At 40.4% G+C, this 17811-nt stretch overlaps 1 protein-coding gene across 2 annotated transcripts in view; it reads right to left on the bottom strand.

The window, feature by feature from the left end:
* Nucleotides 1–13326: 13326 nt before the first annotated feature.
* Nucleotides 13327–17811, bottom strand: part of LOC135472751 (CD5 antigen-like) — a 72664-nt gene continuing 68179 nt past the window's right edge. For both annotated transcript variants that reach the window (XM_064752413.1, XM_064752412.1), the window contains 3 exons: nt 17374–17484; nt 15978–16057; nt 13327–13892 (listed from right to left, as the gene is read on the bottom strand). In XM_064752413.1, coding sequence (XP_064608483.1) covers nt 13791–13892; nt 15978–16057; nt 17374–17484 — 293 coding nt within the window. In that variant the 3' untranslated portion in view covers nt 13327–13790. The remainder of the gene's footprint in view (nt 13893–15977; nt 16058–17373; nt 17485–17811) is intronic.

Raw genomic sequence — 17811 nt, 5'->3', positions numbered from 1 at the left:
GTTCTTTACAGACAACTCGCTACACACGCGTGCTAATAAAAAGTGGTAAGTTTTTTAACCTTGATCTGCGTTTCACAAGTTACTCGATATATATTTATTCCACTTGCATAGCAAAAAGAGTTCAGTCATCCCATTTCATTCAGTCCTGGTATATATTCATGTGACATTGATGCCTTAGTATATGTCTGTAAGCTTTACCTACATGATGCTTCGGGTCAAACGTTCTTTTCTTCTATAAACCTTTGCAATTGTCCACAAATTAAAGACAGGCCAGAGTAACATTTGTAATTGTTTGGTTTGTCACTATGTCTAATAACCATTCATCTCTCCATCCTTCGCTGCATTATCCGCTCTTCAAGATTAACTTCATACTCTCCCTGTTATCACTGAACCGCCATCAGTTCTTGTGTACTTCTTGTGTCCTTGTCGTTAAACCCCGTTGACTGTAGCGTCACGACCATCGCCGTGTGTGACGTCATTCATTATTCGTTGTTTATGGCAACGTCACTTCGAATGTTGACGTCCTTCAAAGTGACGAATTCGTTGTATCAGAATGGTAGGTGTTATGACTGTGTATACAGTACTTCTCATCCTAAACATAAATGTATTAGTTTCCAAGTCCCAATTCTAGTAATTACACGATGTTATTTTTGCCGGCGTTTCAGTTTTTAATCTTATAACACGATATGTGATGTTTTAATGTCCAGGTTTATCAAATGGCGGAATTAGAAGAGAGCGCAAAGCCCGATGATGTGGGCGATCACGCCCAGTACAGCAAACCTGAGGATGGTAAGTAAACGGTTTTCGTTGCAAGGACCCTTTCATAAAATAGCCATGTATTAATTGCGTCCATTTCTTGAATTGCTCCTCATCCCATCATCACATGATCCAACGTATGGGTTGTTTTTGCCTTCACCCGCGTCCATTTGTTTAATGGCCTTCATCTCGGCATATACAATTATCTACCATATTCTTCATTCCTGTGTGCATGTATACTGTTTTGTCTTCCCACATCCATTTTGTTTTATGGCTCCTCATCTGAAGATGTCCAGTTATCTGCCATATCTTCATCCCTGCATGCATGTATATTGTTTTGCCTTCACCCGTCCATCTATTTAACGGTTGCCCATCCCGACATGCCCAGTTCACTGTCATGTCTTACATCCGGTATATTCAGATTTGCTGGAGGAATATTGAAGCTGAACCTTTGGGATACACTCCAATCTTCTCGACTGTTTGGTCTGGCCCTTACCTGGCAGCTCTGGGGGCATTCCCTGATATCTCAGACCGATGCCTGGAAGCCAAGATCTGGAACCCCAAAGGGCTTCTGCCAACTTCCATCCTACGGCCGGAAGAGGCCAAACTGATGGAGGTAATTTTGATACGGCAATCTTTATTCCTATACTGCTCTTTCCCATGTTTTTGTTGGTCTGTAGATGTTTTCCGATAGAATTTCTATTGTTTTCTGTATGTGATGAATATTTAACTAGTTAAGTAAGCCGGGAGGTTTCATTCCACCCATACAGTAGACTATACATCCCTGACTGATTAACAGGTTTAGCCAAACAATATAAATGACATGTTATAAGTTATCTTTCATAAAATCTGTATATAGTTCTCTTGGATAAACTCTCCATTCCATATGTACCAGTGACATTGTTTGGTATTTGTGTGCTCTTTTTAGATGGAACCTTGGCTAAGGGAACTTGTCTGCAGAATTCACCTGGTCGATCGAAAACCAGACGGCGGAACACACAGTAAGTGGCTGACTTTATTATGTACAGAGAGATGTTAAGTCTCCAATACTCATAATACCTATATACTTAGCTCGTCTGCCCACCAATAGTTAATTAAATGATTTTCCGTGTTAAGAAAGGTGAATTCCACGCCCTAAAACTGCGTGTTGTTTACTTCAGCCTACTTCACAACGGTGTTTGCGAGTTGCCAGAAACGGGTGACAAAATTGTGGAGCCCACAAGAGACGGACCCCGTGTAAGTACTACACAGGCAACTGACCATCTGGTTTACGATGTCTAACACATTTGAAAAGAGACAACGATTTGATTACTCGAATGAAGATAACGACGAAACAGAGCATAAATGTAATTATTGCATAATTGAGTATTTTGTGAAATGAGTTCATTTCATAAATATTTTTTTGCAGACCTATATGCTGTTGTTTATGGATGCATTAATATAACAGAGTTTGCCCGGTTTCCTCCCACCACAATGTTGGCCGCCGTTGTTTAAGTGAAATAGTACTGAGTAGGGCGTTAAACATTAATCCAATCAATGAATAAATAATAGACAGTTTTCATATTTACAGCCACTGATTGAAGCCAACATCCGAGTGGACTTTGAGAAATGCCCCGTTGTTGACAGTAAGTTGTTTATTTGCAAAACGTACAAGTTGAATCTGTTGCTGATTACTAGAGATAACGTTTGTGCGTGTTGAAATTATGAGGATAATAATGCGAATGTTATTTTGATGATGATAGTGATAATGAAAATATAAGCTGATCACATCAGTTAATAACACCTTATGATGATAATGGCATGTAAATATTTGGAAAAACAACATTACAAATCATGATAATCATTTATAGTATCAAGAAATTACGGTACGGTTTTCAGGTTTAAACTGTAAACCATTGAAGCACGTTGTTTCATTTGGCCTACAAGTTGTTAACAATGGCTTCCGGATGAATTTAAGGTACTGTTTTCTAATTTAGCCACCGGTGTCCGGGGTCATGCCAGAGGACTGGTTTCAAAGGCCCTTCTGGAGAGGTTGGATGGGACGGAGCACTTTGGAGATCATAAGGTAGGTGTGCAAAACTGAAATGACGCCGATGAATAACTCCACTTGTGTGTGACTGATATTATCAACTTTCCTTGTCTGTATGTTCCGAATATGGCTATTTTAGTGTTGAGAAACTGCAATAATTCTTAGCTCTGCTGGTATTCTAAATGTCATGTCCAAACATTGGCTGGAAATTATACTGGATAAAAGAAATTGGGGTTCAGACTAATCATGGGGCAAAGAGAAGCTATTTACCTGTTGTTGGGGAAAGGAGAAAGCTATTCTCTTCGTTCAAACGAAGAGACATGCATTCTGTTCCTTTGTACTCTAATCGTATAAAAAGCTCAAATAGAAGTGGTAGTTTCACACAACATGCTGAGTTCATTTACATCTTAACGTAGTTTTTACCGACATATATGACGTTTTTGGATGTGCTCTACCTTTGCTGTACCTTTGCTGTACTTGACCTTCAGATTTAACATAAACGCTTACCCTTGATTTCTGTTGAAGGCGGGTTCCTACAGAAGACCACAGACAGAGTTCCACGTGTTCCCATCTGCCCCGGGGTTCAAAGTCCCCGCTGACTTCCTACCTCCACAACTGGATGGTATTAGTGGTAAGTGTAAAGGTTTAGCTGAGATCTTAATAGTTCTACCTGTATCAGTAACAAGAAACAAGTCAGTATGTCAGTCATTTCGTCCATTTTGTATCACTCATATAACCAAAATATGTTTTTGTCAGCTGCCTGTGTGGATGCCCTTTTGGACACCATATTCGATACTGCTAAGGCCCTGGAACGAAAACTCCGAAGCGCCAATGATTCATCACGGCCTTCTAGGTCTTTACAACGCCGGGGCAAACCGAAAAGACTTGCTGACAAAGAAGGGCGTCCAGACAAACGGCCCGATGAACGGCCTGCTCGTGACAGACTGGTGTTTAGCAGCCAAATCAACGTAATACCCAGTGATGGCGAAGATACCATAAATTCTCGTCCAGATGGTGATTTATTTACCAAGGTGGGTATAAAATGGAAAAAAAAACAAATTAATAATAATAATCATACTAATAATAGTAAATCACATATGGGAAACGACGTTAAATATGAAGTACGCATCAGTATAAAACACATTAAAAACTGTATCTTCAAATGAATGCTTCTTTGTATGTTTTGAAAAATTGGAATTGAAAGCCGGTAAATGCTTGGGTCGTGCGGTTAGCTATATTGGCAATATACGTCACCGACGTCATACCATTGAGGTCATATCTACTTGTTAATACTGTTACCGTTTTGTTTTCCCTCTGTTTTAATATAGATTGCTCCAGTAGATGACAGCGAACCTGTCAGCAGTGTTGCCCAACTGTATGACATTGCTGTGAAACTTTCTGACACCGACTCCGCTGACAATGGACTTGAGAGCAACAAAGCCCTTACACCAGATGCTTCCCTCACTGATGCCGACAAAGCCAGTAAGTAGAGTAGCCCTGAAGCAAGCTAAGGCTGATTTCTCCAAGCCAGTTTTGGATTAAGATAAAACTTGAAATTATATTAGAAGATTAAATTGTTGTCTCTGAGTCACTAGTTGGACAGGATTCACCGAGGAAAAAAAAGCACGAATCGTTCATTTCGTTTATTTATTGTTTTTGACAGAACCAGCCAAGAAGTCCTTCGGAAAAAGAATTCGTTCCTTCCTGGGCAGATTGTTCTGCTGCGTCCCAAAGCACGGACGCAAGTACTTGGATTAATAAGTTAAGGAACTGAGGGGGTTGGGGGTAGGGTGTGGGACGGGGTGGGTCTGTAGATGGGAGTTAGCTGGGATTGTAAACTATCGGGATCTGATTGGGGATTTTAGTTTTTATCACTGATTTTAAAGTTTTTTGATATCTGAAATCAAATAAGTCATTCAAACGAATACAAATATGTACATACCTGAATGTGTAAATAGTCCATAGGTTCTCGCGTGATTCATCGCAGCTCTTTTCTTAAAATTCTAAAATGTTTTAATTTTTGTGTATATTTTTATGTATACATATACATATAACTACCGATATCTTGTTGTGACTATACATATATACCACGTCAACATGTGCTACCCTTGGTTTGTTGTCAGCTTTCAATCCAAGACCTGAGATTTCTTTTTTCCATTAATTGTTGTGTCATTTAACAATACCCTTAGCATGACTGTCACTTTACAAATGTCAAGTCACATAATTATAAGTGCAGTAAATAAATATTTGCACCAAGGAATGAAAACTATGCTTTAACACATCTGTAATGACACCAATGGCAAGGGAAGTAACTATGCGACCGTTATAAGTAATCCCAGCAGAACTGAAGAAGGTTAGTATCTATGTGAATGTTGACGAAAATAGTTCCAACTACAGTTAAGGGAAATATCTTTGTGAATATTAAGGGGAAAAAGTTGTAAATCCAGTAAGAAAAGTGACAGTGTAAATGCTGAGGAAAACAGTCCCAGCTTTAGAAAGAAATGTAGCTTTGTGAATGTTAAGGAAAAACAATTTGCAAATACAGGAAGGCGAGTGGCTGTGTGAATACTGAGGAAAACCGTCCCAGTTGTGGAAAGAAATATCGGTTTGTGAATGTTGAGAGAAAATAGTGACAAATCCAGAAAGGAAAGTGGCTGTGTGAATATCGAAGAAAACAGTTGCAACTGTAGAACAGAAAGTAGCTTGGTGAACGCTACAGAAAACACTTCCAACGGCACTAAGGATTATATATATATCCTATTAGCGCCCTCAAGATATAGTTCATGGTGTCTAATATCTACATATATATGTGTTTATGGTTTCTTGTAGATCAGTGCCATGGGTGATCGGTGATCTGGTATAAAGACTGAAGTGATATTGTAATATGAGGTGGTTTGTGTCTGGTAATGGACTCATCGGGTAGTTTATTTCTGGTGATCTCATATAAAGTGGTTTATGTCTGGTGATCTCATATAAAGTGGCTTATGTCTGGTGATCTCATATAAAGTGGTTTACACGTATGTCTGGTGATCTCATTTAAAGTGGTGTGTCTGGTGATCTAATATAAAATGTTTGTGTCTGGTGATCTTCTCATGTAAAGTGGTTTATGTCTGATCTTCTCATGTAATGTGGTTTATGTCTGGTGATCTTCTCATGTAAAGGGTTTATGTCTGGTGATCTCATATAAAGTGGTTTATGTCTGGTGATCTCATAAAGTTGTTTATGCCTCGTGATCTCATATAAAGTTGTTTATGTATTGTGATCTCGTATGAAGTGGTTTATGTCTTGTGATGTCGTATGTAGTGACCTTTGTGTTTAAGCTATATAGTACAGGTTTTTGTGGTATATTAGGTTTACATTGTATGTTATCAGATCTGTATAAGAGCAAAAGTCATGGCTTATGATAACGATGATTACTTGTCGTCAATGTTGGTATTTTACCACGGTGACAGGGAGGTACATTTATCGTCATATCAACACGTGTCTGTCATATACAAATACATGTTGTTGCTTTTTATATATATTATTTTTTTTATTTCTTTTATGCACCTCTTAAGTTTGCATATGTTAGCGCTGTGGGGTTTGGTGGAGCCATTATCTGAACACGTGAGGATTTCAGTGTCTTCTGTCTACTATAGTGCTTTGCTGGCAGTGTGTCTTCATGTGTACTGGGATTTGTACAGTTTATGGAAGGATTTCATATTTTGAGTTTGTGTATCATTGAAGGCGGAAGTGATGAGGATGGGCCGTAGTATTGATGGGCTTATACATGAGTCTCATGTATACATGTACACTGGAGTGGGTTGTCTTCCTTTGCATGGTTAACAAGAAGCCGAGCTAAGGTGGTACATTCACATAGTTACTTCCCTTGCCACAGGTCCAGAAGCCGAGTATTATACAAACCAAATGTACTGCATATGATGTAGCACATACATACAATTCTGGAATTATCCAAACCCACAGTAACAATGTATATATACATCATATAACATGCATACAAGCCAAGTAATATCGAAACCAACAGTAATGTATTTGACACACAATACTACACCTTTGCAAACCAAATTTTTTTCAAACCAAAAGTAAAGGTTCTGATACTGAAAGGCACAACCGACAGTGTTGTATATGATATGTAATACCACATATATACATGCGCTTTTAAAAACATCATTAAAAATGCTTGACTTTCCCTTCGTCATGATTTTTTTTTTGTTTTCGGGTGTGTTAAGATTTCTTTCTTTTAGAAGCAAAGTACCGGTATGCTATTATTTTATTAAACAGTTTTTGGATATAAAGTCTTGTAACCGGTAGTAGAAACTTTCTTGCCCTTGTTATTTTTCTTTTTTGTTTTTGCAATGTCCATTGAAATTGTTTTCGGTTAAGCAAAATCTGTATATTCCTTGTAAGTTTACCGTTTTTTACGATCTGCAAAGTTTGACATACCAGACTTTGAACCGACATCATCTTACCAGTCTGTTATATGTCTACAAGTAAAGTAACCGTATGAAATATCAGGATTTCAACTTAATATATGTTACACCATTTTACAACAAGCCAAATTATTATATCTGTATACAAACTGTATTTGACGTGTATGTAATTGACGACAGTAAAATTACAATAAATTCAAAGCGTTTGGCAGTTTTCATTCTATAGGAAGTTTGTATGCTTACCTCTTATCCTTAATATAAGCTCTTCAAAACGTTCTAAAACCGGGTTGAAAGATCTTTGGGAAGGTTTTTCCTCTAGTTTCGGAGAAGGTGAAAATCGAGTCCGCATCAGAATTGGACCAACGCCTCGTGTGTGCTAGTGATTGAGTGGACAAGCACCTTAACCTCTTGGTCATGGTTTCAAAAAACATCATTTAAAAAATGTCTTGGGATGCATGTGAGAAGTTTTCTGTGACGACGGCCGATATCACGTTTGGCAAACGTAGCGTGTTCAAGTCCAGTGTTCGCGGCACCTGTAGACCCGTTTAGGGAGCCCTCACCGCGCGTCCAGGAGAGTTTAAAGAGCCTTTACAGCGCTTGTAAGAGAGTTTATGGAGCCTTCACAACACTTGCAGGAGAGTTTAGAGAGCCGTCACATCGCTTGTAGGAGAGTTTAGGGAGCCTTCACAGCGCCTGTAGGAGAGTTTAGGGAGCCTTTACAGCGCTTGTAGGAGAGTTTAGGTAACCTTCACAACGCTTGTAGGACTTCCTTCAATGGCAAGTTGAGTTGGATAACAGTTAGGTAATAATATCGTTATCAAGCATTGAAAGTATTAGCACCTATACCGAAACGTCGCTCATTGAATGAATAGAAGTTGTTATCCATATATTCGTTTTGTTAGCGCTTGTAGGCGAGTTTAGGGAGCCTTCACAGCGCTTTTAGGAGAGTTTAGAGATCCTTCATGGCCCTTGTAGGAGAGTTTAGGGAGCCTTCACACCACTTGTAGGAGAGTTTAGGGAGACTTCACAGCGCTTGTAGGAGAGTTTAGAGAGCCTTAACAGCCCTTGTAGGCGAGTTTAGGGAGCCTTCACAGCGCTTTTAGGAGAGTTTAGGGAACCTTCACAACGCTTGTAGGAGAGTAGGGAGCCTTCACAGCGCTTGTAGTAGAGTTTAGAGAACCTTCACAGCGCCTGTAGGACAGTTTAGAGAACCTTCACAGCGCTTGTAGGAGAGTTTAGAGAGCCTTCACAGCGCTTTTAGGAGAGTTTAGGGAACCTTCACAACGCTTGTAGGAGAGTCGGGAGCCTTCACAGCGCTTGTAGTAGAGTTTAGAGAACCTTCACAGCGCCTATAGGACAGTTTAGAGAACCTTCACAGAGCTTGTAGGAGAGTTTAGGGAGCCTTCGCAACGCCTGTAGTACCATATTAGGAGGCATTCACAGCTACTGTTGGACCGCTTAGGAGACATTCATATCGTCTGTAAAGGGGTGTTTAGGAGGTACTCGCAACGCTTGTAGTACCGTTTTGGGGACATTCACAACGACTGTAAGGCCATCTGGTGAGTCTTAACAACGCCTGTAAGGCCATCCAGTGGACCTTCCCAACGACTGTAAAGCCGTTTAAGTGGTACCTACACCGCCAGTGAGTCTGTTTACGAAGTATTTACCCCGTGTATAGGGCTGTTTAGGAGGTTTTCGCAAGGCCTGTAGGGCTGTTTAGGGGGCATTCATAAAGCATGTGGGACCCTTTAGGAGGCATTCACAGCGCTTGCAGGGCTGCTCACAGTGCCTGTAAGGCCGTCTAGTAAGTTTTATAGCGCCTGTATGGCCGTCTAGCGGGCGTTCTCACAGCGCCTGTAGGGACGTTTGGGAGGTATTTACGATGCCTGTAGGGCCGTTTAGGAGGTATTCACAGAACTTGCAGTGCCGGTTTGAGGTATTCATTACGTCTATAGGGGGCCTTACAAGTTCTTGTGGGTGATAATCTGCTTTGGTATGATAACAACGGCAAAGGAAGCCAGCATTGGACTGAACCTGAGCTCACAGAGACCGCATTGGTAAGAAGCTCCTGTGTCATTGTGCTACGCTAGCACGCTAAATTTTATTTGTACTTTTTCATGCTTCAGTGGCAAAAGTAATTAACATTATTCCCAGAAAAACTCGACACGCACATAAAAAAAGCATATACCAAGATTGCTTAAAAGCAAATACACCGACGTAAACCGACTGTAAAAACATAAACATCATATATATGACGTCGTTTCAAAGCCACCGCTGATAGGGTATTCACTCCACCCCACTCGACCCTCGTTGTGGATGTAAAGACAAACCCTGGCTCCAGATAACAAAAATGCTTTATTAGCTACCACAGTAAAAGTAGACACCTTATATAGCCTATACATACTCAATATCAGAAATGACCGTAAATAACAGATTAAATATTTTCCGTTGTAAAATACAAAGTACGCTGCCTTAGTCATGATAACGATCTACAATGCGTGAACAGTAAAGTAAAATCCCACACATATTGTAGTTTGTCAAACTGATCATGTTTATAATGTATAGATTACATGTCTCAAGCATATTTGAATTGATACTTCCAATTAAACTTATCATAATCATGTTTATGTAAGATTCCTTGTTTAACTGGCAAAAAATGAGACGAGAAGATCCAATACAAACACGTAGCCTTTCGTTAATGTCTCTATTTACTTGCTTGTCATTTAACGGCACACTTAACAACGGCAAGACTTAACGTTCTTTCACTTATACCATGGTGGAGTGAGTGCGTGAGTGCTTAGGGTTACCTGTAATGTGCCTCCTTGTGGCAGGACGGATTTCCACCGCTCTTTTATGTAGTGCTGCTTTACTGAGGCAACTTACCGAAGGGTCAACCAGACCTTGCACTTCCCCTTAACACCAAATGAGGAAGCTGCAACTTCCTCTTTTGAAGTCTTAGGTGTGACCCTGCATCTCACGCCTCCGAAGCGGACGCTCTCCAACTAAGCCATCGGAGCTGGTACCATGGCGGAGAGGTTTATGGTGGAGTGGTTATGGCGGAGAGGTTTATGGTGGAGAGGTTTATGGTGGAGAGGTTATGGCTGGAGAGGTTTATGGTGGAGAGGTTTATGGCGAAGAGGTTTATGGTGGAGAGGTTTATGGCGGAGAGGTTATGGCTGGAGAGGTTTATGGTGGAGAGGTTTATGGTGGAGAGGTTTATGGTGGAGAGGTTATGGCAGAGAGGTTTATGGTGGAGAGGTTTATTGTGGAGAGGTTTATAGTGGAGAGGTTATGGCTGGAAGGGTTTATGATGGAGAAGGTTATGGCTGGAGAGGTTTATGGTGGAGAAGGTTTATGGCTGGAGGTTACCGGTATGTCAAGGTAAACCACCGCCCTTTGGCAAGAAATTGGAAAACTTTCCCATGTGTGACATGAAGAGTTTAATGAGCAGAAGACCTAATGTCATGTTAATGTGGAATGCCTTAATCCTGATCTGGTTCTTATGACTGCTCTTTAGCATTTCAATCCAAAAAGAAAAATATATGAAACAGCAATTTTGGGAAAGTAGCTACTTCACAGTTACTATAGAATTTCAAGACATTCACAAACGTTCATTTCTAAAAACATATCCTGGTTTATGTGACCCACGTCATCCCTGCCTATCAACAGACTACAGAATTTACATATCAAGACAACCTCCACCATAGCTATACAGAAATGAGTTGGTTGTGATCTCTTGAAATATAGCTCTACATTACCTCTTACCAAATAAAGCTGTAATACATTATGAGGGAAAAAAACTAAATAATTCTTAATAAATAAATTACATGTAATTTCCATCTGACCTTATCAGTGCCTCTGACTGAAACAATGAGAAGCCTCAAATATCACACACGAAATTACCGTTTTAAAGAAACGGCATTTATTACTTGAAAATTTTCCATGATGCCAAAAACCATGTTAGTAATAGAGGACATCTGTGCAACCATCAAATAACTGTCAAGAATGCTAGGAATAAAACCCAAACTGATGACAAGTGTCGAGTGTCTGTATGACATCTTTATGATTAACAAAACAAGTTCCGGTTTCATTCTCAGCCTGACTTTTTCTCTGCATTAGAAATTCGCCCAGATTGTAATGCTGGGCTTACTTAAAAGCCACTACTCGTGCCTATATACATGAATTTCACTGCTTTTTATAGACACTAGAATGCTGCTTATAGACATATCAGTGACGCCTATATAGACCGTGCACTGCTCTTATACATTTCATTATACAGTTTCATTATATACAGTTTCATTACATACATTTCACTGCTTCCAATGTACTTCACTGCTGCGTATAATGTTGTACAAGGCAGTTTGCCTGAAATTATTTTCTTCACAGATATTATAAATATCTCGGGTTCTAACCCTGCTCACTCATCCAGAACATCATTCTTCATTCATTTGCTTCTAGATCTAACAAACGTTCCCCTAACAGAGAATAATTTCACCACATGCCTCTGTAAAAGTGGCTGAAAGTTTCGTCAAATGTGAAAAAGGTTATTTGAAAAAAAAACAACTGTAACAGCTGGAATGATGTTTCACTCAATCCTTAACTGACCAGATGGACATGCTGGTGCCATCTATAGGAATATAAAGCTGGTTATCACCAGAAAGGTTTGGTTCTGTATGATTGAGACGACATCCTGAGATAAGTGAAGCAAACAAATTCTTTACTTTGTGTATTAGCAAAAATGGCTTATACACGGATTTCTTGATAGCACTACTATAGCCAACGCGCACACGAAGGACATATTATAGAAAGGACGTATAATATGTGTTCCTGCACAGCCAGTGACAAAAATACAAAACAAGCATACCAATGTAATTACAACAATTATAAGCCTTACACCATTTGATCACTTAATCTGCTTTATATGCCTGAGTATTAAATACATGGTACAATGCGATATAACATCAGGATATGAGATTCATATTAGTCAGGTAATTACAGCTTACATCATAGATCTAGACCTTTTGTAAATGTGATCAGAGCTCGATGGCCTTCATGTCAGTCCATTTTACACAAATAATTACAATTTGTATAAGACAACCGTCAACTATAAAGTCACGGTGAAAAATTCTTGAGTACGCAGTTTAATTACAATCAAATACACACATACAATTTGTATAAACCAGATGGGAATGATATACGTTATAAAAATAGGACAAGAGCACAGTCTCATATAATCAGACAGCATAACTTGTACACACATGTAGCTATCACAAGGCTGCTGTCAGGCACATGTGGAGATTGCTCCCAGTCTGGTATCTCCATGCGGTCTTAGACACTTAACAAAGTCAACACTTAACGTATGGTCACAGTCGCTTGTTGTCCAACAAACATCATTTTTTGTAAAAAAAATAAGAAATCAAAACAAAACAATATAATATCCTACAATGCCCGAAATAACACCCCTGGGCAGTAAAGCATTGTTGCTACAGATAGGCTTTTTACCAGGTCATGCAGGCACAGTCACAAGCTCAGATACATGCCCAGTCACAGGCCCCGACACAAGCCAAGGCCCAGGCACAGTCACAAGCTCTGGCCCAGGCCCAGACAGTCACAGGCCCAGGCCCAGACACAGGCCCAGTCACAGGTCCAGACACAGGCCCAGTCACAGGTCCAGGCCCAGACACAGGCCGAGTCACAGGCCCAAGCCCAGACACGGGCCCAGGCCCAGTCACAGCAGGCCCAGTCACAGGCCCAGTCACAGGCCCAGGCCCAGTCACAGCAGGCCCAGTCACAGCAGGCCAGTCACAGCAGGCCCAGTCACAGGCCCAGTCACAGGCCCAGACACAGGCCCAGGCCCATTCACAGGCCCAGGCCCAGTCACAGGCCCAGACACAGGCCCAGGCCCATTCACAGGCCCAGGCCCAGTCACAGGCCCAGACACAGGCCCAGGCCCATTCACAGGCCCAGTCACAGGCCCAGACACAGGCCGAGTCACAGCAGGCCCAGACACAGGCCCAGGCCCATTCACAGGCCCAGTCACAGGCCCAGACACAGGCCGAGTCACAGCAGGCCCAGACACAGGCCCAGGCCCAGACCCAGTCACAGCAGGCCCAGTCACAGGCCCAGACACAGGCCCAGTCACAGGCCCAGACACAGGCCCAGTCACAGGCCCAGGCCCAACAATGTCCACAAAATATAAGTCACCAAAAATTATTTTTTTTTCAATGCCCTAGTGTACAGGTGGCATGGGTTTGGTAAATCTGGCTAAAAGAGTTTGAGCAAAAGAGAGTTTAAAAAGATGTGGACGGAGTGGATGTGGGGGTGGGTGGGGGAGGCTGAGGCCAACCATTACAACAATAAACATTTGACACATATTGGTCAATGGGTATGAACTAAAACAAACAAACAGACAGACACACACAGTTACCAATGGTTGACAAAACACTTCGAGTTCTCTACCAGGGTTCAATACCACAGAGCTATCTTTGTAATAGCTCTCGGGGTGACAAGACTGCCACATAAACCTTGTAGAGCTGACCACAAGCATCACCGGTTAAATTTCATTAACAGATAAATCACATGTGCGTAGTTCTGGAATCTCCTTCTTTTCCAAACAGGTCTGAGTAAGAGGGCGGGGGAGCTGAAGTCTTGTTTTGGTCATTAGATATAAGGGTCACCTGTTGGGAAAACAAAACAAGAGTCTAGGTGAACACAACACATGCCCCAACAAATGCATCTGATTGAAATGTACACAAGAATACCTGCACCATTGTGGTGAGTGTAACCACTGAGGGAAATCTTCACAGGTGTGGTTACCATGACAACCACGCAAATGGACAAATGTGTCCACCAAAATTGAAAATTCAACGTGGAAAACAGTTGGAGTTACAGCCTGCACACAAAATCATAGTTATTTATATAGTACATATATATATATATATATATATATATATATATATATATATATATATATACATGTAAGGAAAATAGCTATCTGGTAACCATGACAACCACACAAATGGACAAATGTGAGTGGCAACACATCATCTCAATATGTATGGATCCACCAAAAATTCAATTTCTACGCAGAAAACATTTGGAGTTAGGCACGAAATATATATAGAGAAAATGGCAATCTGGTCACCATGACATTTGCGCAGGCAAATGGACAAATGTGAGTCCTGACACATTTTCATCTGTGTATGTAAATTAAAACTCTATGCAGAAAAGAGTTGGAGTTATTTATACAGTATATATACTGTAGGAAAACTGGCGATATTGTAACCATGACCACTGCGGAAATGAACAAATGTGAGTCGTGACACATCGTCATGTGTGTATGATTTGATTGATTGGTATTTTACGCCGTACTCAAGAATATTTCACTTATACGACGGCGGTCAGCATTATGGTGGGTGGAAACCGGGCAGAGCCCGGCGGAAACCCACGACCATCCGCAGGTTGCTGGCAGACCTTCCCACGTACGGCCGGAGAGGAAGCCGGCATGAGCTGGTCTTGAACTCACAGCGACCGCATTGGTGAGAGGCTTCTGGGTCACTACGCTGCGCTAGCGCGCTAACCGACTGAGCCACGGAGGCCCCTCATGTGTGTATGAAGATATCTACCTAAAATTAAAACACTACGCAGAAAACAGATGGAGTTAGAATTATAGTTATCTACTTATATAGTATATCTAAGGAAAATGGCTGCCTGGTCATGGTGGCTACCATGACAACCACGGAAATGAACATTTGTGAGTCGCGACACATCGTTATCTGTGTATCTATGTATCCACCAAAAATTAAAATTCTCCGTGGAAAGCAATTGGAGATATAGCCTGGAAAATGAATACAGACTGAGAGATGGACAAAATCGCTATGAAATATTACGCTCCACCCAGTGGCGAGGGCATATAAAAAGGAAACAAAAGTCCAGTCAGAAGCATTTTGTGATATGATGTTCACCAACTGCCATGATGTGTTTGCTAATTTGCAAACTTGTTTTACATTTAACTTCCATTTCAGTTTTGTTTGGTAATAAAAGTATCTCCTTCTAAGATGGTGCGCTTCACAGGAACACCATGTCAACACCAGATATGACACTCTACACAGTCACAGTACGCAGATACCAGGTATGATACCTTACACAATGACACTACACAAGCACTAGATACTACACCCTACCATGAAACCAGATATAACACCTAATGCAGTCACAGTGCATCTACATCTGATGACACCATCCCCAGTCATGGGTCATGGTGCAGGGACACCAGATATGATACCCTATGCAGATGCAGTACATCAACATCAGATATGATGCCTTACTCACGGTAGACAGATACCAGATAAGGCACCCAATTCAAACAAAACTTGAAGATGCCCTGGGTGTTTACAATACTCATATGCTCTGCTTCTTTCACCCCTATATTACTGCAGGTGTGGAGAATAACCTGGGTTGTTGAGGCCTGCTCTACCTCAGAGTAACGCTCAAACTCACGAGCTAAATGCCATTTACATCTAAAATATGTAAACTCTGGTAAAAATAAAAAGTAAAAATAAAGAAAAAAATAAAGTAATCTGATCATGATAATAATAATCGTGGGAATCAAATATGAACAAGCTTACATATTAACTAGTTTTGAAGTATCTCGCTTACAAGAATGCAATGCATACAGAAATGATGGCAAGACACACCCACCCAGGGACAGGCACACATCAAGCTGCCCACATTGCATTCCCAAGGTATAAAACCGTACTTACACCTTCGACTGGGGTTTCAACTGACGAGTTGGCGTTACCTGGCATATACTGGGCAGCAGCAACTCCATTTTCGTTCCCTCCTTAAACAGTACATACAAATAACCTCTTGTTAGATCGACGATTTGCAAACAGTGTAAAAATTATGACAGTCTCTCCCTGGATAAGTTTGATACATAGTGGATTTTACTGGGTGTTTATTTTGAATTGCAAGAAAAACAGAGCAAAATGAAATTATTATACCATTAACAATAAAATGTACACCCACTTGCCATCAATCTTCAAAACATTTAAACTGGAAGTGGCTTATTCCTCTTTTGTAATAATAGGTTAAATAGATAGTAGAGTAAATTATTAGAAAATTAGTAATGCATCCTCTGTCACAAAAAAGAGTTCTGTTTGGCATCACACCTCACCGTGCACTGCCAATATTATTTATCTGTTCTTTCTGAGCTCTCTAAACAGAGTTTAGTATCTTAGATATAATACACAGATATTTTCCCTACATTTGGGACCTGTCAAACACCCAGTGGCAGGGCCTTGACTTCAATTTGTTGACGTCAAATGTTTCTTTCCCAGCTCATCATGATGATGTCACATGAAAGACACTATGACATTAAATGGAAATTGATACATTGTAACATTATGGACTTTGGACCACAATATACTTCTGCAGAAACATTGGCTTAAAGAGCTACTTTGGTGTCAAAACATCTGTGTCTTAAAAGCAAGATGAATTGATAAAGACTGGGATAGTCTGAATTGCTCTCCTAAATTGTGAAAATATTGCAGTGAATTAAAACCGATATTGTATGTTTCGTAAGAGTATACAGAAACAAAATATTTCTGTCCCTTCCTCTTTGCCCTCACCCCAGCATAAATGCCTTACTCAACGTCACATCTGCCTGATTAGATGTCATACAGGGAATATTATCACATCACATCTGGAAATTTTTTTGTTTTTGTTTTTTAAGGAATCTTCAGTTATATGGGTTAAATAGTGTTATTTATCAAAATCCTATTGAGGATATAAAGGATGTCATGCGTGTTTGAGAGTACGGTGTCATTTGTGGCCATATGGCAGTGATGGGGGACAAGTGTTCTTACACAGCGTCACACCAGGCAAATTTCGAAACGACAGAAAACTTATTTTTGTGTTATCCTTCAAAACTAACAAGAGCGATTGTAATACAATGCATTTTTTTTTTTTAAAACGTAAGAAAGTCAACCTGTCTATCTGTCTGTTCCTTGTCATTTAACCTTGCTTTAAGCCACACACGCCTTAGCACTAAAGAAGCTCTTGAACACCTCCCCTTCTCTATATCATTCAATTTTTCTCACTTTAGATTTTCAACAATCATCAATTGTCAAGTAATCACCTGTACTACACAAGTCTTACCTGCAGAGTTAGCTCGTTTGTCCCATTTGCTTTTCGCGCAGCATCCCCCAACTGCCATGAGTATGGCCCCGATTGCTGATGCAACTCCACTTCCAATATATGATCCGCTTACTGAAAACATATGAATATATAAAACAAGAATGAAGTTTAAAAAGGTAGAGTGTTTAGTGATAATATACAAATAAAAGAAACAAATAACACAGAATTTAAGACGTTCTCCTTTGCGTACATGTACACGTAGAAAACACTGTACAACTCTATATGTACAACCTCTAATTTCTCACAGGTTAGTTTTGTGTTATGAAAGTTACTAAACTGCTTTCTATAGCATTTCATTGGTTGTCAAGTTTATTGCTAATAGCTGGACGCCTGTAATACAGGTTACCAAGAAGTTTGGCATACAGCGGCCAAAAGCTACAAACACCTTCAGCCATAAAT

Source organism: Liolophura sinensis, chromosome 8 (genome assembly GCF_032854445.1).
Source record: "Liolophura sinensis isolate JHLJ2023 chromosome 8, CUHK_Ljap_v2, whole genome shotgun sequence".
Lineage (NCBI taxonomy): Eukaryota > Metazoa > Mollusca > Polyplacophora > Chitonida > Chitonidae > Liolophura > Liolophura sinensis.
The sequence above is the reverse complement of the archived record's forward strand: the minus strand, read 5'-3'. Positions and strand labels throughout refer to the sequence as shown.